The sequence below is a fragment of the Rhinopithecus bieti genome, unplaced genomic scaffold (assembly GCF_001698545.2).
Source record: "Rhinopithecus bieti isolate Rb0 unplaced genomic scaffold, ASM169854v2 scaffold_1918, whole genome shotgun sequence".
Lineage (NCBI taxonomy): Eukaryota > Metazoa > Chordata > Mammalia > Primates > Cercopithecidae > Rhinopithecus > Rhinopithecus bieti.
In genome coordinates, this window is record NW_016803680.1 from 325,488 (window position 1) to 347,741 (window position 22,254).

The 22,254-nt window shown below is 44.5% G+C and overlaps 1 protein-coding gene across 1 annotated transcript in view; it reads left to right on the forward strand.

Annotated features, from left to right (window-relative positions):
* VPS35L (VPS35 endosomal protein sorting factor like) overlaps nt 1-22,254 on the forward strand; it is a 153,284-nt gene that overhangs the window by 98,023 nt on the left and 33,007 nt on the right. Inside the window, 2 exon segments of the mRNA XM_017849738.1 lie at nt 790-904; nt 18,585-18,724. Coding sequence (XP_017705227.1) covers nt 790-904; nt 18,585-18,724 — 255 coding nt within the window.

The following is a 22,254-nucleotide window of genomic DNA, read 5'->3' on the forward strand; positions in this document are numbered from 1 at the left end:
GAAAATAAATAAAATTATCAGTAAAAAATAAATAAATATGTGTCTGTATTTTTAAACATGAAATTATATTGAAAAGATTACGGTGCTAGGCGCGGTGGCTCACACCTGTAATCCCAGCAGTTTGGGAGGCCGAGACGGGCGGATCACGAGGTCAGGAGATCGAGACCATCCTGGCTAACACGGTGAAACCCCGTCTCTACTAAAAAATACAAAAAATTAGCCAGGCGAGGTGGCGGCGCCTGTGGTCCCAGCGACTCGGGAGGCTGAGGCAGGAGAATGGCGGGAACCCGGGAGGCGGAGCTTGCAGTGAGCCTAGATCGCGCCACTGCAGTCCAGCCTGGGTGACAGAGCGAGACTCCATCTCAAAAAAAGAGAAAAGATTATGGTAAAAAATAAACATCCTGGCTCTGCCCTTTGTCACCTTGCTTGTCTTTCCTCAGTCAGCCACCTCAAACTTTAGCAACTACTTCTAATTACCTCCATATTTTTAAGTAATTGGTTTAAACAGCTATTTCTCAGTTTATCAATGTTAGGTGCTACGTATTTACTTCCCATGATGATGGGTGAGGATTGGTTTTTCCTGCATTATCACTCACTCCCCTCACACCCCCGTCCTCCTCGAGGGTCGTCAGACATAGCAGAGTTGTACAAGAGGGGAAAATTGGGGCTCAGAATGGGGAGATTCACTGTTGTAAGTTTCTTTACTTGGAAATACATGAGGGATGAAAACGGGAGTATGATTCTGCCACCGTGGCATTGCCAGCATTAATGTTTCTTCCCTTCTCCTAGGCCTGTGTTGCCTACTGCTTCATCACCATCCCCTCCCTGGCGGGCATCTTCACACGTCTCAATCTCTACCTGCATTCTGGTCAGGTGGCCTTGGCCAACCAGTGCCTCTCCCAAGGTAAGTCCATCATTCTCTCATCTCGGGTAGTCCCTTGCTGTTTAGGAAAACTGACTGAGGTGTGTGCATATGTGTGTAGAGAGAGACAAAGATTTCTTTTTTTAGAGACAGAGTCTCGCTCTGTCACCCAGGCTGGAGTGTAGTAGTGCAATCATAGTTCCCTGTAACCTGGAACTCCTGGGCTCAAGCAGTCCTCCCGAGTAGCTAGGACTGCAGGCGCATAGCACCACACACAGCTAATGTTTTTATTTTTATTTTTTATAGAGATGGAATTTCGCTTTGTTGCCTAGGCTTGTCTTGAACTCCTGGGCTCAAATGTTCCTCCCATCCCCCACCTGGGCTCCAGTGAGCCTCCCAAAGTGCTGGGGTTCCAGGCGTGAACCACTGCGCTCGACCAAGAGAGATTCCTTTAAGGAGGAAAGAAAAAAAAGAATAATAAGTGATGAGTTGCCGGGCGCGGTGGCTCAAGCCTGTAATCCCAGCACTTTGGGAGGCCGAGACGGGCAGATCACGAGGTCAGGAGATCGAGACCATCCTGGCTAACACGGTGAAACCCCATCTCTACTAAAAAATACAAAAAAAAAAACTAGCCGGGCGAGGTGGCGGGCGCCTGTAGTCCCAGCTACTCTGGAGGCTGAGGTGGGAGAATGGCGTGAACCCGGGAGGTGGAGCTTGCAGCGAGCTGAGATCCGGCCACTGCACTCCAGCCTGGGCGACAGAGCGAGACTGCGTCTTAAAAAAAAAAAAAAAAAAAGTGATGAGTTTTAAATTTGTTTCTCTGCTAGGAAGCACTGGACACATACGCATTTATAGAGTCAGATCATAGAGCACAGATGTCTTCCTGTAAGAACCTTCTTAAATCTGCCTAGGACAGATCAGGTCGTGTGGCTCAGATGTCCTGAGCTCAGCACACCTGGGGAATGTGAGACATGAGGACTGCTTCACATTCATGTTTGTTTGTTGTTGTTGATGTTTGTGTGTTTGAAACCCCAGAGACACACAAGTACCATCTAATCTGTGGTAGAACAAATACCCTACAGTTTGCTGTTACAGATGAAATTTCTGCCCAAGATGGATCTTTCCATACTAGGCACCAAAGCCATCCATTAGGCAAGGATGCTCAGGATCGTTTATTTGGGAGAAGGTCATCTCAGTGCTATCAGAAGGGTGATGTGAGATGAGACAGGGAAGGAAAGGCAGCCAGAAAAACAGGCACCATCGAACAGGTCGTTCCTGTGGGCAGCTGAAGCTCATTCCTATCTGGGCAGTGTTGTCAGACACAGCCAGTGTTTCTCCACCTGAAGGGCAAGGAAGACAGGTGATTTTCCCTTTATTCTCATCTGTCATTGACAGAGCGCTGCTTCTGAGATATTAACCCCCTGGCATTCTGGCCTGCTCCATACTTGAGCCAAGAGAAGGCACTCAGGTGGAAAGCCCCAGTGTTTGCTGCAGGACACCCTGGTTACCTACTGCAATGGTATACACCAAGGGCATGCAGGCAGGTCAGCAGCACGGCACCCACCCTGCAGGCCATAACACAGAGGGTAAATCTTTACGTGACATTTATGAAGCATTTGTGATGTGGCAAGCCCTTTGTACATGTTATCTCATTTCATCCTCCCAGCAGCCACATGGGGCCGGTGCTGTGGTTGGTGCCTCATTGCCCAGGTGAGTAAACTGAGGCAGAGAGTGGCCAACTAACTTGCTTGGGGTAGGTCCACTCCTGAGTCACTGAGCCAGCTCTCAGCCCCTGATCTGTCTGGCTCAAGGCCTATGCCTCTTCACCACTGCATTGACTGGGAAGCCTAAAGGAACGCTGGGGCACTTCCATTGCGCCATAGGAGGTGGACTGAGGTGTTCAGTGGTGGTTCTTTTCCCGACACAACTGCACAGATTATGCCAAGGCTGGCGCCTCACCACTTGTTGCCATTGTCTTGGTAGGGCATTCTGGGCCAGTTGGAGAGTGGTCACTCCTCCGTTCTTTGAACCACTGCCACGGAAGTTCTGGGGATCATCTGTGTCTTGATTCAACTGGAGCAACTCTGGGCAGTGAAGTCTTCATACATGGTTGCTGTCCAGGAGCCTTTAAAACTCTGCTTGGTTTTGCTTTTAACTCACGGGGAACTTCAGTAGCTTCTGAGTGCAGCTGAACACTTGCTTCTCGAGTTCCCCTGTGAGCTGGTGCCTGCCCACCTCCATCCTCAACTGCCTGCATCCTCATCTCCCATTTGCTTTAGCCACACAGGCCTGCTTTTGTCCTTTGAACATAGTCAGTGGTCTCCCAGTTCAGAGCCTTTGTGGGTTTGTTCTCTCTTTCTACAATGATTTTTCCCCAGATAGTTGTATTTTTTTTTAATGACAAGGCAGATGGTGAGAACAAGCCACAGCTCTTTATGGAGGCCTCTGCTGGCCACTCTAGCTAGAGTAGCCGCCCCGCCCCACTCTGTCACCTCTGCAGCATCATCCTCATTATCATCGTTGCACATTCCACAATCCGATGCTTTCTTACTATGTTTGTTTACTTGTTTATTGTCTGTGATACCCCCTCTCCCCACTAGGACAGGCATGTGTCTTCATTGTGTGTAGGTCAACATGGAACTTTCTCCTACTGCTTGCTTTGGTTAGAATGATGGGTTATCGGGAGGCTGAGGCACAACAGTCGCTTGAACCTGGGAGGTGGAGGTTGTAGTGAGCCGAGATCGCACCACCTGAGCAACACAGTAAGACTGTCTCAAAAAAAAAAAAAAAAAAAAAAAAAAGAACAATGGGTTAGTGAGAAACAAAAATTAACAGTCACCACCAAAAACCCAGTGATGCACAGGATGAAAATTAGAAGACTCTTTCTTGGATATTAGAAATTTTAAACCTGCTTATAAATGGGTTCCTTCTTTAAAAGCTCAGGCATGGTGGACCTAGGTAGGCACACCTGAGTTGGTTTTACCTGCAATAATAGGAACCAGTTGTGAGCTGCAGATAGCAAACCTCTGACACCACTTACCAGAACCTGCATGGAGGCTTTGGAAGCCTAGATCTTTCTTCTTCCAATGTTATAAGATCAGGACCATGGATTTGAATGTTGTGGATCTCGGGAAATTTATGATTAGATCCCATATAGGGCTTCATGGTAATTTTTTTTGAAAAAGCAAAACAAAAATTCTCTGCCTGGATAAAGTTATCCCCCTTATCAAAGATTTGGTGCCCCCAAGAAGTGTTAAAGGAGAGCTGTGAGTCATTTCTCCCTGTTGCGCTTTCTATAACATCCTCCGTCCCCACCGAGGGACAGTTGGTGTAAGAACAGCCCCATACACTGTGCATGGATAAAGACAGCACCCTCCGTGTCAGGACTCTGAGCTCCTCGTCTGCCTCCTCTGTCACTTTCAGCTATTGCAGGAGAGCGGGAATGTGGAGTCCGCTTCATGTTTAATAATTTATCGATGATTTTTACTCAAGTCTCTAACTGCTGTGGCGCTAAACCTTAAAAGCCTATTATTTTTCTCCTGAAAGCCACAGGCAGCAATTGCTGGCCAAAATAAATAATGCATTCAATTACTGAGAATGAGAAGGCTAAATATAAATTAAATGAAGCTCATGGAAATGCGCTGCTTTTATTTGCCTCCCTAAACATCTTCCCCTTGCAGCTGGTTATAAAGCGTCCCCTTCCCTCCAGTTCTTTTTCTTGCCTCCCTTAATCCGGCCTTGGTTGTATCTTCTTTAGCAGGCTGTGGCTTTCCCAAGGCTGGGTCCATCCCGACAAGTAAACTCCTGTTGAACTCTCAGGCAGGCTGGTGCAGGAAGCTGATGAAGGCTTGTTGCAGGGGAGGCCTGGATCTGTTCCTTTATACACACTACAGCTGCACATAGACTGGATTGTGCAGGGATTTGGTGCACATGCTCGTGCCCACCATCCCAGAGTATGTAGGAGAAATGAAGGACTTGCAAGCCAGAGATTTGGTCGATCAGGTGCTTTGCAACTGGAGATGGCCTAGCAATGCCTGTTTCTCTTTTCTTTCAGTCCCTTCTCTAGGTAACTTCTTGCCCTTGTTTGTCAGTGGCTCTTTCTAGAAAATTATTACCAGGCCACAGCAAGAGCAGGCTCTTTTTTCCTTTATTTTTACCTTTGTTTCTTTATCTTTACAGTTTATAATCTAGAAAAGGTGGGTGTTTTGCAGGCCAGGCGTGGTGGCTCATGCCCGTAATCCCAGCACTTTGGGAGGCTGAGGTGGGTGGCTCACTTGAGGTCAGGAGTTCGAGACCAGCCTGGCCAACATGGTGAAACCCGGTATCTACTAAAAATTTTAAAAGTTAGGCAGTTGTGGTGGCGCGTTCCTGTAATTCCAGCTATTCAGGAGGCTGAGGCATGAGAATCACTTGAGCCCAGGAGGCAGAGGTTGCAGTGAGCCAGGATCTCACTACTGCACTCCAGCCTGGGCGACAAAGTGAGACTCTGTCTCAAAAAAAAAAAAAAAGAGAAAAGAAAAGGGCGGCATTTCACAATGGAAGTATGTTTAAGGTGGGTTTTAGAAGAAGAACATGTGTTTATGAGGACGTGGGAAGGGAAGAAGGAAGGATTAGCATTCCTGGTAGAGTAAATGGCCTGAGCAAAGGCATGGAGATGTGGAATTACATGATGTATTTGGCCAGCAGCAGAATGTTGGGATGAGGCCCTAATTAGTATGGACTTTCAAGTCTTCTGCTTGTATTGGTCCCAGTCCTGACTCTGCCACCTACAAGCCAGGTGCTGTTGGACGACTCAGCCTTTCTGTCCTGGGTTCCCCATCTGTAAAGTGGAGATGATGACAGTGGTGCCTATCTGTTGAGTGTTGAATGAGAAAATGGCCTTAGAGCACTTGGCCCACTGGCACATAGTAGCTGCTCAGTAAATATTATCTTAGTTTATAAATGTCTCTCAAATGATGAAAGTATGCCATGGGTTTTAGGAGCTAACTATATACAGTACATTGATAGCTGTTTGGTTTTATAGTTTGAAAGCCAGATTATTTTTCATATGCAAAGCATTGGGGAATCTGTAGGAAACCAGATCTTTGGTTTGAGACAAACTGATGAATTATGCTAAAAAGAATTATGGTTCCTCCAAAACTGAAACAAGATAGAAAGAACAATTAAAGAGAAACAGTGGTCAAAATAATTTTTTTTTTTTTTGAGACAGAGTCTTGCTCCGTCGTCCAGGCTGGACTGCAGTGGCGTGATCTCTGCTCACTGCAACCTCTGTTTCCCGAGTTCAAGTGATTCTCCTGCCTCAGCCTCCCAAATAGCTGGGACTACAGGCGTGCACCACCACATCCGGCTAATTTTTACACTTTTAGTAGAGATGGAGTTTTACCATGTTGGCCAGGCTGGTCTCAAACTCCTGACCTCTGGTGATCCACCTGCCTCAGCCTCCCAAAGTGCTGGAATTACAGGCATGAGCCACCGTGCCCAGCCAAGAATGATTTTTTATTATCATTAATAATAATGCTTTTCCCACCTTCTGTAGGGATCTCCCCTTTTCTTTCAAAACTTACTTTCTTTTGTTTTTTGCATTGTCATCCTTCAGAGCCGGGTTCATATGTCAGGTCTTTAGGAAAACCATCCTTGGCCTTCCCATTTTTGCAGATAAACAGAAAGTTAGGTCGGGTCATCCTGGTCAATGTATTATCCACTCACCTGTGCTTTTCCTCCATTATACTTATCACTTTTATTTAACAAGTAAATATGTAAGTAGCTGTCTGCTTTTCCCCCTGTAAGCGCATCAGCTCCATGAGGTCCTCTCTGTCTGGTTTACTCAGAAAGTTTGAGATTTTGGAGCATTTTGGATTTCAGACTGGGGATGTTCAACCTGTATGTGGAGCCCCTGGCTACCACAAACTGTAATGGCTAATGGAAATAGCCAGGGTCATGATGTGGGAGAGAAAAATTATTTTGCATTTCCTCTTCCTGGAGAGTCAAGAATGGCTTGTGAAGGAGAAAAATGATTTTCACTCACTTACCAGGTCTTGGTGATTTATGTTTAAGTTCATATTTACTGGTTTAGTTAACAGAACATCCTCTGCAGAATGTCTGATTTGATTGTTTTCTCCAACCCTGAGGCCTCTTTGGTGAATGCAGACAAAGTAGGTTATTTTAGTTGGAACAATTCACAGCAGGGCAGATGTTATCAAGCTTGTCGCCCACATTCACATCTGTCCACACATGATCCATCCACCTTAGGGAGTGTCAGGGCCTGGGTTGGATGGCAGCTGCTCATGGAACCCACAGAAAAAGGGCACAGGCAAGTCTCCTCCTGACGATCTCTGGGACCCTTATAATAGTTAAATTATAACCTGCAGTTTGTTTCCTCCTGTCAGTATTTTTTGGTCATCTTTTACATGTGGCCCACTGTGCCAAGCATCGTATGGGCAACAGGAATACACTTAAAAAGACTACGGGCTGGGCTGGGCATGGTGGCTCACACCTGTAATCCCAGCACTTTGGGAGGCCGAGGTGAGTGGATCATTTGAGGTCAGGAGTTCAAGACCAGCCTGGGCAACATGATGAAACCTTGTCTCTAACTAAAACTATGAAAAGTAGCCAGTGGTAGTGGCGCACACCTGTAATCCCAGCTACTTGAGAGGCTGAGGCAGGAGAATCGCTTGAGCCTGGGAGGCAGAGGTTGCAGTGAGCCAAGATCGCACCACTGTACTCCAGCCTGGGCAACAGAGTGAGACCATGTCTCAAAACAAAACAAGAAAAAGAGACTACAGGCCATTCAGGGAGAGCAAATCTGTTTACAGTTATTACACTAGGCGGCACAGGATAAAAGTCATGCAGTATGGACATAAAATATGCTTGGGAATTTTAGAGCAGAGAGAATTAACCCTTGACCTGAAAGAAGAAGAAGAAGAAAAAAAAAGGTGGCATTGAGGAGCCTGGAAGGTCAGGGAGTATCTTGTTATACTGAATTAAGGTGTATGGCATTCTAGGTTGAGGCCTGGAGGCTAAGAAAACAGTACATCTGGAAGGAATGAGGAAGAGATCAAATTAAGGTGATAGTTGGGGGCCTAATCATTGAGAGATCTGAATTCCTGGCAAAATAGTTTTATTCAGTACATATTATTAGGTAGGTGGTTTCTCTTTATTTTGCAGATGGGGAAACTGAGGCTCAGGCCGTGCCCAGGAGCATCCAGCTAATAAGTGACCTTATCTCTACTTAACCACTGTGCCTCTCTATATTAGGTTAGTTCTTCTATATCATAACACAGGGCTGCATTTCTAATCCCAAGTGCATGTGGTTGCTAGAGTTCAATTATTACAGACTGAGCATTAGATAAACTAATTTAGGAAACAAAGAACCAAAATTAAGATAAGGAATACCTAATCCTTTCTGCTCAGGGAAATCTAAGCCTAATATTCACAGAGACAATACGCAACCTCACATGAGCTACTGCAGGGATGAGAGAAAGGTATGTCATCCTGTAGTATCTCAGAGGCAGGAGTTAGGTACCACATGGGCCGAGCGTGCTTGGCTCAGTGAGAGAGCCCATGACAGTGCAGAGATAAAAGAGGGAGGGAGAGAGTGCAGGAGCCTTCTGATGGTACTACCAAAGCTAAGAAGGAATTTATATGTTCTGAGTGGGTTTTTCACATTAAGTGTTGATATTCAGAATGAACTTAAAAGGCATAAACCAGGTGGCAAAATTCTGCATAAACTAGGTGGCAAAATCAAAGTTAGATTAGGCCGTCGTTGGTAGCAATTAAGCATTAGCGTATAAGGTATTTAATTGTTCCTGGAGATTCATATTTCTTTACATCTTGCTCTGTGTACATATCAAAATAGTGGCCCATAAGTCCTCAAACTTAACTGTTGGAATAACAAGCTCTATTGCAAAAACACAGGCTAGTAATAGATAGTGGTAAATCTCTATCAGTGACTTGCCTGTGGATAACTTGGCCATTGAGACCAAAGGCATCCCATCACTTGGTGACAGCACATCTTCATTGCAGCAGACAGTTTTCAGCAAGAAGATATGTCTGGATGTTGCATTTTCTGTGGTAGTTTCCATGATATTGATATTGTCAATCAAAACCTAAACTCATACAGAGATAGAAAATGTTGAAGATGGGTAAAGATGTTTGGCAGTGGGGTTTGTATACCTTGAGAGAGAGTGATGATTTTTATAGCCAGAACCCTACTTTACTAATACATATTCAAGAGATGGGAGTCTTCAACCCCCTGGAACATCTTGTCTTAAGAACTTATGATTTTTGACTGGGCACGGTGGCTCACGCCTATAATCTCAGCACTTTGGGAGGCCCACACGGCAGATCACTTGAGGCTAGGAGTTAGAGACCAACCTGGCCAACATGACAAAACCCTGTGTCTACTAAAAATACAAAAATTAGCAAGGCGTGGTGGTGTGCGCCTGTAGTCCAGCTACCCGGGAGGTTAACAAGGCATGAGAATTGTTTGAACCTGGGAGGCGGAGGTTGCACTGAGCCATGATTGCACCACTGCACTGCAGCCTGGGCAACACAGCATGACCCTGTCTCAAAAAAAAAAAAAAAGAAAGAAGAAATTATGGTTTTTCTATTCTTCGATTTTCCTGGACTAGGACAGCCATCAGTCTGAGTTACCTAGGAGGGCATGTGATGGATTGAAGATCTAGGAGTGAATTGAGTTACCTTTGAGGTCTTGTTTAGCCTCAGGAGTTTATGACTGACGAGTGGTAAAGATTTCCATTAGCACTGACCTAATGCATTATTGAAAAAAAAGCAAAACACCGACTTTGAAGGTGGGTTGGGTTATCACTTCTAGACTGTTGCTTACGATTCATGTATTGACTCATTTTCCATATCACCAATGCCAAGGATACGAAAGGTTGAATTTGCTCCTGTAGGTCCTAGTTAAGTCTGAATTCCTTTTATCATGTATTGAGGGTGTTTGGTGAGATTGTCCTGTATCCAGTTGAAAATCTAGGCAATCTGTATTTTAAATCTTAATGACTTTTGCTATAAAAATTCAGAATGCTCATCTGAAAACTTCCAACAATACAGAAATGTAGGTCTCTTAAAAGTAAAAGCCCCGAGATAAAAGTCTCCAATAATATGCTGTATCTTCCCACCCTACCCCCAAATCTGCTGTTGTTAACAGTATGGACATCTTGATTTTTTTTCTTTTATATATCCATTTTAAAATATTCATTATTCTTATATGCTCTCAGCCTCTCTATTCTACTTGCCTTTCTCCTCCCCTCTCCATTTATCTATATTCTCCTATATATATGTCGTTCCTTTTCCCCCTTAGAAATAAATGGAATTATGTCTTCTACAGTGTTTTTCATAAGCCTTTTTTGGCTTCTCAGTAAATCTTGGCGTCAATCAATACCCTCTTTGTAATGGCTGTTTGGTATTCTGTTTCTTCTTTTTTTTATTTTTTGGAAGTGCTACAAATTATTTCTTCAAACGGCCTCCCTCTATTTTTTTCCTCCTCCAAACTCCTGTTGAAAAATATATGAACTCTTTGCAAGTTTTTGCTCTGGCAGACAATAAATAACCTGCATCTTAATTCTGAGCGTGTTGAAGCTCTCTGACAGTTGTCCAATTGGTATTTTAGCCTCTTAGAATGTTGAACTCCATTGTTCAGACAGAGGGGTGTATTCAGAGCCTCAGTGCACACGACAGATGCCAGTGGGGTTCCTCAGGTGGACGTGCCTGTGGGAGGTTACTGCCCCTGAATTATCTACAGGAGTTTGAAGAGGCCCCAGAGCAGTATGGAGCTTTTTAAAGCCTTGAGAAGAAGAACCCTTGCAAGTTGACTGACTGGGGAGCTTCAAGCCTGAAGTCTGACTCATTTCATAGAGAAGCTAATTAGACTTCCAGCCATCCTCATGGTGCAGTGCAGAACAGCATCCCTGGTTGGTCCCCACGGAGTGTGTGTCACCCCTCAGCTTGGTGCTGGGCCTTACACATACAGGGAACTGGGGTGGCCGCCCCTTAAACAGCAGGAGCATTAGAGTCCATGCAGTGTGTGGCCCTGTCCCCACTCCCATCTCCACCTTGTCCTACTCTGGTTAAATAGGAAGGGAGTACATTGTTTCGCCATCCTTCTGTTTTATACATTTCTAGGACTGAACACTTTACGGCAAACTTGTATTGCCTTTGTATGTTCAAGAAAAAATATTTTTAGAAATTTAAGCCCGGGCAACATAGTGAGACCCCCGTCTGTACAAAATATGAATAAAAAAAAGCTGAAAATAAAAAATTCGCCAGGCATGATGGTGCACGCCTGTAGTCCCAGCCACTTGGGAGGCGGAAGTGGGAGGGTTGCTCGAGCCCAGGAGGTCGAGGCAGGAGTGAGCTATGGCGGTACCACTGCAATCTAGCCTGGGCAGCAGAGCAAGACCCTATCTCAAAAAATAATAATAAAAATAGGCCAGGCACGGTGGCTCATGCCTGTAATCCTCGCACTTTGGGAGGCAGAGGCAGGCAGATCACCTGAGGTCAGGAGTTCGAGACCTGCCTGGCCAACATGGTGAAACGCCATCTCTACTAAAAAGAAATACAAAACTTAGCCAGGCATGCTGGGTCTGACCTGCAGACCCTGACCCAGTGATGGATGAAAGACTGACACAGATATTTTGCCTGTCAGCACGGCTAAGGGGCTCTGCTGCCTGAGTCCACAGCATTGGCCTCAATAATCCGGCAAAGTTCGCTGGCCAAGTTTGCATTTATTTAGTACAGATTAAATGACAAAAGTCTCAAGTAAACACCGCTAGAGGGTAATTAACATTGCCGACCTCCTGAGTAGAGAGCACTCACACACCCACAGATGATCAAAGGTCGGTCTTAGGACCGCATGAGTAAACAAGCTATTTGGATAGACTCCCCCACATTCACTTATTTGCTCTTTTGCTATCAACTCAAGGTAAAGAGGATTAGACTGCCTTCAGCCACAGCCCTTTCCTAAAGCTTTTGTAAAACCTTCCTGCCTTCCAAGAAGGCTTGCATTTTTCCTATAATTTTCTCTTACAATTTCTCCCACTACCCTAACCGAGCTCCTACAAGGCCATGACAGCAGACGCCTGTAATCCCATTTACTCGAGAGGGTGAGGTGGGAGAATTGCTGGAACCCAGGAGGCAGAGGTTGCAGTGAGCCGAGATCACACCACTGCACTTTAACCTGGGTGACAGAGCAAGACTCTGCCTCAAAAATATATAATAATAATAATAATAATAATAATAATAATAAGCCAGGCACGGTGGCTCATGGCTGTAATCCCAGCACTTTGGGAGGCCGAGGCGGGTCACCTGAGGTCAGGGGTTCGAGATCAGCCTGACCAACATGGAGAAACCCCGTCTCTACTAAAAATACAAAATATTAGCCGGGCATGGTGCCTCATGCCTATAATCCCAGCTATTCGGGAGGCTGAGGCAGGAGAATCGCTTGAACCCAGGAGGTGGAGGTTGTGGTGAGCCAAGATTGCGCCTTTGCACTCCAGCCTGGGCAACAAGAGCAAAGTCTCAATAATAATAATAATANAGGCACGGTGGCTCATGGCTGTAATCCCAGCACTTTGGGAGGCCGAGGCGGGTCACCTGAGGTCAGGGGTTCGAGATCAGCCTGACCAACATGGAGAAACCCCGTCTCTACTAAAATACAAAATATTAGCCGGGCATGGTGCCTCATGCCTATAATCCCAGCTATTCGGGAGGCTGAGGCAGGAGAATCGCTTGAACCCAGGAGGTGGAGGTTGTGGTGAGCCAAGATTGCGCCTTTGCACTCCAGCCTGGGCAACAAGAGCAAAGTCTCAATAATAATAATAATAATAATAATAAAAAATTTCAATTAAAATTTCAAGACAGTAATCTATCAGTAAGTGAAAAATTTGGTGTCCATCCTCATCTACCACTCCAGTATTACACCTAATAGTTTGGCATTTATCTTGCCTGACCTTTCTATGCATCTACATAAGTTTGTATACTTTTTTTCCTTTGCAAAGATAGGCTGACACGTATACAGCTATATGATTTTTTGTCCTTTTTTTTCTTTTTTTCCCCCGCCACCCCTCCGATTTTTTGTATTTTCTATGTCATAGATATCTTTATACCTCAAATATACCCCAAAACATATAGATCTGCCTTATTCTCTTTATTAGCTATATTACTTGCTTGGTGCAGCAGTGAAATAATTTCTTGTCTTTTTTTTTTTTTTTTTTTTTACATTTTGGAACTTTAGGCTGTTTTCACTTTTTCTTCAAATGATCTTAGAGTTGATATAAAGATAGATATCTTCATCCAAAGGGAACAATTGAGCCAATCCTTGATAGTAGCTAGGCAGCATGAATAATCAAAACATACAGTTTACCTCGCATCTTCAACTAAGCCCTTATTTGCAGCTTCTGTCTGCATCTCACCCTTTCCCATAGCTATTTGCTTGTGACATATATTTTGGAGTCCATCTGTGGGGTTTTAGTGGCTTTGTGTTCTGAGTGTTTGATTTTTTCCTGTCCTTGCAGAAGTTTCCCGAATATCATGTTCTTTCAGTGATCCACAGACCATTTGAAACCACTCAGGTTAAGAACAAGAGAGCCTGAAACTTCAGATGGAAAATGTCAAATGTGATATTTGCCAATGAGCATCCCTGGCTTTTACTCATCATATATACAAAATGATGAGGTAGCCTGTCCCCGTATTTTTAGCAAGGACCCCAACAATTCTTACAACAGAGCACTCCAGTGGTACCACAGTGCTCTTACAAATATGGGAACGGTGGCTGTGTTTATGCAGTTTCTCTTACTACGAATATGGGGACTGTGCCTGTGTTTCTGGAGTTTCTCTTACTACGAATATGGGGATGGTGGCTGTGTTTCTGGAGTTTCTCTTACTACGAATATGGGGATGGTGGCTGTGTTTGCTCTCTGCCTGGCAGAGAGCAGTGCTGTGAGACGCATCAATTGCTGTGTGGAAAGAATGATAGAATGCTGCTTGAAAAAGTGAAGTGCCTACCCAAGGAAAAGGGGTCTCAAATACAGTGAACTGTAGTGTTGGGGTCAGCAAGGCCTGAGTGGGGTTTTTCTGGTTTGGGTTTTGCCTTGAAGATAGGATATGCAATGATTGTTCTGAGATATTGAAAATATAAGCAAAAAATAAAAGCGGGGGGATATGGAAAAGAAACATGGATGTCCCAGCTGGGCACGGTGGCTCACGCCTGTAATCCCAGCACTTTGGGAGGCCAAGGCAGCCGGATCACCTGAGGCCTGGAGTTCAAGACCATCCTGCCCAACATGGTGAAACCCCGTCTGTACTAAAAATACAAAAATTAGCCTGGCATGGTGGCACGTGCCTGTAGTCTCAGCTACTCGGGAGGCTGAGGCAGGAGAATCTCTTGAACCTGGGAGGCAGAGGCTGCAATGAGCTGAGATCACACCACTGCATTCCAGCCTGGGCGACAGAGTTCATCTCAAAAAAAAAAAAAAAAAAAAAAAAAAAAAAAAAAAAAAAAAAAAAAAAAAAAAAAAGAACCCCAGGACTTGGGTGGAGGAAACCTAGTCCATGTACTTGCTGCTTTTCCCTTCCTCTAGTGGAACCAGGACAATATATATTTTTTCCTTTTCAAAAAAATGTGTGTGGGTACATAGTAAGTATATATCTTTACAAGGTACATGAGATGTTTTGATTCAGGCAGGCAGTGTATAATAATTTCATCCTAGAGAATGGGGTATCCATCCCCTCAAGCATTTATCCTTTGTGCTACAAACAATTCAGTTATATTCTTTCAGTTATTTTTAAATGTACAATTAAATTATTGACTAGAGTCACCATGTTGTGCTATCAAATACTAGGTCTTATTCATTCATTCTAACTATTTTTATTTTGTACGCAGTAACCATTCCCACTTCCCACCATGCACCACCACTACCCTTCCCAGCCTCTGGTAACCATCCTTCTACTCTCTGTCTCCATGGGCTCAACTGTTTTTATTTTAAGCTCCCACAAATTAGTGAGAACATGCAAAGTTTGCCTTCCTGTGCCTGGTTTAATTCACTTAACATAATGTCCTCCAGTTTCACCCATGTTGTTGCAAATGACAGAATCTCCTTTTTTATGGCTGCATAGTACTCCATTATGTATATGTACCACATTTTCTTTATCTATTTGTCTGTTGATGGACATTAGATTGCCTCCAAATCTTGGCTGTTGTGAACAGTGCTGCAACAAACAGGAGTGCAGATATCTCTTTGATATACTGATTTCCTTTCCTCTGGGTGTATATCCAGCAGTGGGATTGCTGGATCATATGGTAGCTCTATTTTTAGTTTTTTCAGGAATCTCCAAATTGTTCTCCATAGTAGTTGTATTAACTTAACATTTGCACCAGCAGCGTGTGAGGGGTCCCCTTTTCTCCACATTCTCACCAGCATTTGTCATTGCCTGTCTTTTGGATAAAAGCCATTTTAACCGGGGTATGATGATATATCATTATAGTTTTCATTTGCATTTTTCTGATCAATGATGTTGAGCACCTTTTCATATGCTTGTTTGCCATTTTGTTTTTTTGAGAAACATCTATTCAAATCTTTTGCCCATTTTAAAAATCGGATTATTAGATTTTTTTCCTATAGAGTTGTTTGAGCTCCTTATGTTCTGGTTATTAATCCTTTATCAGATGGGTAGTTTGCAGATATTTTCTCCCATTCTGTGGGTTCTCTTTTCACTTTGTTGATTGTTTCCTTTGCTGTGCAGAAGCTTTTTAACTTGATGTGATCCCATTTGTCCATTTTTGCCTTGGTCATCTGTGCTTGTGGGGTATTACTCAAAAAGGGGACAATATTCTTTACTACTGGGAATCTGAGTTCTCCTTTTTCTGTAGGTCTTTAAAAAAATCCACTATATCTTAAATTATCTTCCATGGCTCTTAATAGCTACAAAACAGTGTTACATGAAGTTGACATGATTATTCTGAACTTTAAGCTATGAGGTATAAACTGCTCTCACATGCGGTAGGATTTGATTTCTAATTACCAAGATAAGATTGAGAAGGTCTCCAGGCAATATTTTCTATATGGGGCAAGTCTTCTGAGGATAGAACTAAAAATCTGCTTTGGAACCCCGCATGCCCCAACCTTTAAATAACTATTTATTTTAGCTCCCTCCTTTAGAGTGGAAACTGGGCGGGGTGGGTGAGAGGAGCCAAGTTCTGGGGACAAAGCTGCTCTCTTTTTCATGAGGCATAATAATAGGCACATTCTCTGGGCCAGTCAGTAACAAACACATAAATAGAAAAAAAAAATAGTCTTTCAAGTTGCTCTGAGAAGAATTTGCATTCCCACTGAGAACCTTGTTTCATGATATACTTACTTCACTGTGGGACTGCCAGAGGACTAAGGAAATGAACTGCTTAAAGATAGGCCCTGGGAGCCCCTGTAGGTTCCATAAGTAGGGCCATGTCTTTTTTCTTTTTTTTCTTTTCTTTTTTTTTTTTTTTTGCGACAGAGTCTTGCTCTGTTGCCCAGGCTGGAGCGTGGTGGCATGATCTCAGCTCACTGCAACCTCTGACTTCCAGGTTCAAATGATCCTTCTGCCTCAGCCTCCTGAGTAGCTGGAATTACAGGCATGTGCCAACACGCCAAGCTAATTTTTGTGTTTTTAGTAGAGATAGGGTTTCACCATGTTGCCCAGGCTAGTCTCAAACTCTTGACCTCAAGTGATCCACCCACCTCAGCCTCCCAAAGTGCTGAGATCACAGGCGTGAGCCACTGTGCCCAGTTGGGCCATGTCTTACTAGTGGTCACAAGATAGAAGACCCTACAGGCTCTGACCCTTTCTGGAAGGTTTCTCTATCAGAACCGACATCAGGTAGCTTTTCCTCAAACCCCATATTTAATGTCGCTCCCCAAAACAATTGAGATAAGTGGATGCATAGACCAAAATACGTAACAGGTTTAGAAAATAAGTGTTGGCCCAATGCGGTGACTCACGCCTGTAATCCCAGCACTTTAGGAGACCGAGCCAGGCAGATCGCTTGAGCTCAGGAGTTTGAGACCAGCCTGGGCAACATGGTGAAACCCCATTTCTACAAAAAATACAAAAATTAGCCAGGGATGGTGGGCGCACTCCTGTAGTCCCAGCTACTGGGGAGACTGAGGTAGGAGGATGGCTGGAGCCCAGGAGGCAGAGGCTGCAGTGAGTCGAGATCATGCCATTGCACTTCAGCCTGGGCAACAGAGCAAGACCCTGTCTGGAAAACAAAAAACAAAAAAAAAACACACACACAGAAAAGAAAAAAAAACTAGTTGTTAATTAGTATGATCATGTTGGTCTCATTGCCACAGTTTATGTTGTCAACACTTTCTCTCACTTTTTTTCACCTGTTTGTGCACCTGCCCATGACAGTACCCTGTTCACAGTTGGTGCTTAATAAATATGGAACGGGTTTGAGTTTGGGGTTTGGGAGACAGCCAGGCGAGAAAGCTTCCAGAGCAGAGCAACTTGACTCAGAAAGCTTTACAAGGAGTGTCTTTCTGTGACATGTTTCTTTTTTTCCCCCCTCTCCTTTGAAGAAGGAAGAGATGGCAAAACTCCACCATCCATCTTCAGACACATACTCTTCTCATTAAACATAGGCCTTTCTTCCCAGGAAAGTGAGCATTTGCTGTTGCATTTGCCCCTCTGATGTGCTGGCCGGTGTTCCTGTCTTAATTCAGGATGCTGTTCACCCCTACAGTGTTCTCTTTGCATCACTGGAAGTCGTTTTGGAGTGGAAGTCCATTTGGACCATGAAAACATTTGATCTTGTCGGATAGTTTAAAATTTCATTTGTCAGGTCAATGTTTTGATTGTTTTGACCTTGAGGCTTTTTCTCACAGTCAATACCTTGGCAGTTTTAGAAGGAACTTTCTCTCCCTCTCCGTCTTCCCCTCCACCTCCCATCCTTCCTGCTCTCCTTCATCCCTTCCACCCCATCTCTATCCTGTTGCGCACACACATTCTCTCTCCACTCCTTTTCTTCCTCTCTTGCTCCCTTTGAAGTCTCCTTGTTTTACAGATTTTTTTCATAGCTCTTTAAATATGTTCATTTCCCAAACGATTCTATGGAGCTGATGTTACTCAATCAGAAGTCTTTAAGCTGTGTGTGTGTGTGTGTGTGTGTGTGTGTGTGTGTGTGCTGTGTTCCTTCAGACATTTTGATGGCTATTTAACAAAAATGGTGTGCACTAGAATAGATTCAAACAGACGCGGGTTTGAGCTGCAGCTCCACCACCAACACTGGAACTTCCTACGTACACAGGACACTGTTGCGGGATGAATTGCTTCTCTTTCCTTCCCTTATTTCTCGTCTGTGAAGTACACCTGTCAACAGCACCCTCCTCGCGTGGTAGACATGAGAATTCAACGAACCAATCCAAGTTGAGCCTTTAGCCCAGGCAACTGTCATTTCTAGACTTTTACAAAATTTGCAACCTGCCTTTTCACTTAATAACCTAAAGGCAATTTAACGGAGGTTCTCTGAGCTGAAGCACTGCTCTGTCAAGCAGATTTTCCTCCAGCTTCATCATCGTTTGCAGAAACCCTCTGCTAGGACCTGCCCTCGGCACGGCCTGACTTCCACCTAACTCTCAGTACTGGCCTTCAGGCCATGTGAAGAAGAAAGCCAACTGAATTTCCCAGAGTTCTAATACACTGACTTTTATCTTCTGTCTTGCAGCTGATGCTTTTTTCAAAGCCGCTATAAGCCTCATTCCGGAAGTTCCAAAGATGATTAATATCGACGGGAAGATGCGGCCGTCGGAATCGTTCCTGCTGGAATTCCTCTGCAATTTCTTTTCTACCTTATTAATAGTTCCGGTACGTTTCCTCACCAGAACCATAGGACATGTCTTCCTTTGACCTGCCTTATAATATTATATGTGTTCTTAGACCTAAAACTGCAGGAACATTCTATCTAATATCTTTGTGTTGGTTTTCCAGTTAGGTATTTGAATTGGTTCATAAATTTTCTATTCTTGCTGGGTGGGGATCATACTATAATAGTAGAGGTACTATGTCAACTCAGGCTGCTATTACAAAGTGCCGTAGACTGGGGGCTTAAACAACATTTATTTCTCAGAATTCTAAAAGCTGGACGTCTGAGATCAGGGTGCCAGCTTGGTTGGGTTCTAGTGAGGACCCACTTCCAGGTTACAGACAACCATCTTCTCTCTCTCTCTCTCTCTCTCTTTTTTTTGAGATGGAGTTTCACTATTGTTGCCCAGGCTGGAATGCAATGGCGTGATCTTGGCTCACTTCAACCTCCACTCCCGGGTTCAAGTGATTCTCCTGCCTCAGCCTCCCGAGTAGCTGGGATTACAGGCACCTGCCACCACACCTGGCTAAGTTTTGTATTTTTAGTAGAGACAGGGTTTCACCATGTTATCCAGGCTGGTCTTGAACTCCTGACCTCAGGTCATCCGCCTGCCTTGGCCTCCCAGAGTGCTGGGATTACAGGTGTGAGCCACCGTGCCTGGCCTTTTTGTGTGTTTGTTTAGGAGTCTCACTCTGTCACCCAGGCTGGAGTGCAGTGGTGCAGTTATAGCTCACTGCAGCCTTGAACTCCTAGGCCCAAGCGATTCTCCCACCTTAGCCTCCTGAGCAGCTGGGACTACCAGCTCATCTTCCCATTATGTCCTCATGTGACAGAAAGCAAAAGCAAGAACAAGCTCTCTGGCCTTTTGAGCAATTGGTCCTCTGGGACCTAATTACCTCCCAAGGGCCGCACCTCCAAATACTATCACATTGGGATTAGGGTCTCGGTGTATGAATTTGCAGGGGGATGCAAACATTTAGTCCACTGTGCTCTCTATACTGCAAAGGCAGAGGTGTCGCTCAGTGGGGAGGGGCACAGGCCTTGGAACCAAGATGCCCGGCATGGAATCCTGGCCCATCCTTCTTCCAGCTCTACGTTCTTGGGCAATAATATAACATCCCTGTGCTGCAGTTTCCTTGTCTATAAAATGAGGATAAGAACTGTCACTTCTCTGGGTTGCCGTGAATATTAAGTTAGTGAGTACTCACAAGGTCAGAACAGTGCCTCTGCGCATAGTAAACTTTCTAGAAAGCACTGAGAAGGTGGCGACAAAGTTATTTGATGGCAAATAACAGAAGCTAAAGATAGCAGAAATTAAGAGGGCCACTGTTGGAAGGATGCTGGGTTTTTCGTGGAATGGAAGAGATGTACAGCCAGGCTTGAGTTGGAAAGAATGAGGCCACTCTCAGGACCCAGCAGGAGGAATTCCTGGACCCTCCCTAGCAAGGGTCCTTGTAACTTGCAGTCCACCTACTCCCTGGGGGTCTGGCAGAGTGACATGAATTTGGATGAGGGAAATGACAGCTTTATTTTAACAAACGTCTAAGTGAAATTTACCTTTCACTCGATGAATTACAGGCAAAAAGCTACAGTAGCAGTAGCAGTAGCAGTAGCTGGGAGTTTGTCACCAAAAGAAATCAACAAATATGTTCACATCACATTTCAGATGTGAAAGATATTTCAGAAGATTCTTTGTGTTCTTCTTCCTTTAAAAGCACAGCAGTTACTAAGCTGATTGCTAGAGCTGTTAATGCATTCACAAAGAAGCAATAGATTACAGTATCACAAATGCATGGAAAAAATATTTTGCCAGCTGTATTTTAGTGTAATTGGTTTTCTTTGTAGTCTTACATGTTTTATTTGCTGCATTAAAAATAATATTCCAAGGGCCGGGCACTGTGGCTCATGCCTATATCCCAGCACTTTGGGAGGCGGAGTCAGGCAGATCACCTGAGGTCAGGAGTTTGAGACCAGCCTGGCCAACATGGCAAAACCCCATATCTACTAAAAGTACAAAAATTAGCCGGGCGTGGTGGTGGGCACCTGCAATCTCAGCTACTTAGGAGGCTGAGGCAGGAGAATCGCTTGAACCCAGGAGGCGGAGGTTGCAGTGAGCCGAGATTACACAGTAGGTTGAAATAGGATCACAAAATCAGCATTTTTAAAATAATCTATTTGTTTTATTTTGAGACAGGGTCTTGCTGTATGCCTAGGCTGAGCTCCTGGGCTAAAGTGATCCTCCTGCCTCAGCCTCCCATGTAGCTGGGCCAACAGGCATGCACCACCACGCCTGGCTAATTTTTTTAAATGTTTTATAGAGGTACATTCTCACTACATTTCCCAGGCTCGTCTTGAACTCCTGACCTCAAGCAATCTTCCTCCCCCAGCCTCCCCAGTACCTGGGATTACAGGTGGGATCAACCATGTTTGGCAGATGGGCATTTTTAAAAGCCCCCTCAGTGATTCAGGTGTAAGTGGTCCTAGGACCATACTTTGAGAAACACCACCCTGAACTTGAGCCATAAAAGTGCCTGAGCTCCAGTGGATCCAGGTTCCTTTTTGGGGTGATGATATGTTCTAAAATTGACTGTACTGGTGATCGCACAACTCTGTGAATATCCTAACAATCACTGAATTGTACATTTCAGCAGGTGTACTGTTTGGTATGTGAATTATATCTCAGTAAAGCTGAGAAAGCAGAAAGTGACTCAGCTTCTGACTCTCCCTGTTCAGATTCCAAGTTCTCAGAGAGAGAGGGGAGCGAGCTCGGGAGGCCAGGCTCAAGGACTGCGGACACAGCTTCAGGATAGGGGCCTCTTGGTGTCCTGTAGGGAGGACAGGCGGCACCCCAAGACAGGGCAGCGTGCAGCGGCATCTTCTAGAGCTCCTTCACTTGACACTTGATGTCACTGTTTTCAGATCTCCGTATTAGTACTTTGTAAGTTTCTCTCTTTCGGTAAACTAGTCATTTATCAAGTGAGAAGGCAAAAGAGTAAAACCAGGGTTTTGAATTCAGCAGTTGGTAAAAGTCATTGTTTACTGATGAATCGGGACGCACTCAGCATGTGCAGGTTAAGAATCACTAGAGGCTTTTTGAAAAGCCTTCTCAGATTCAGAAGCTTCTGTTCGGTCCCGACCCGAAGACTTCATAGCGCTGAGACCTTGGGAAAGTTTGTAACTCCTCAGAGCTTCAGTTGTTACCTTTCTAAGGTGTCATCGCAGTGCCCACCTCAAGTGACTCCTGTGAGGGTTTAAATGATAGCTGGGAAAGTGCTTTGTAAACCTGGATCTCCATCCCTGGGATTACAGATTGATGTCTGGAGGGCAGATCCAGCCGGTAGACATGTAGACAGACACTTGCTGGCCATGTCCTGATGGAGAACATTTGGAATGAGTTTCCTACATTTAAAAATGGGTAGATCACAGAAAATCCCATAGACATGTAGACAGACACTTGCTGGCCATGTCCTGATGGAGAACATTTGGAATGAGTTTCCTACATTTAAAAATGGGTAGATCACAGAAAATCCCA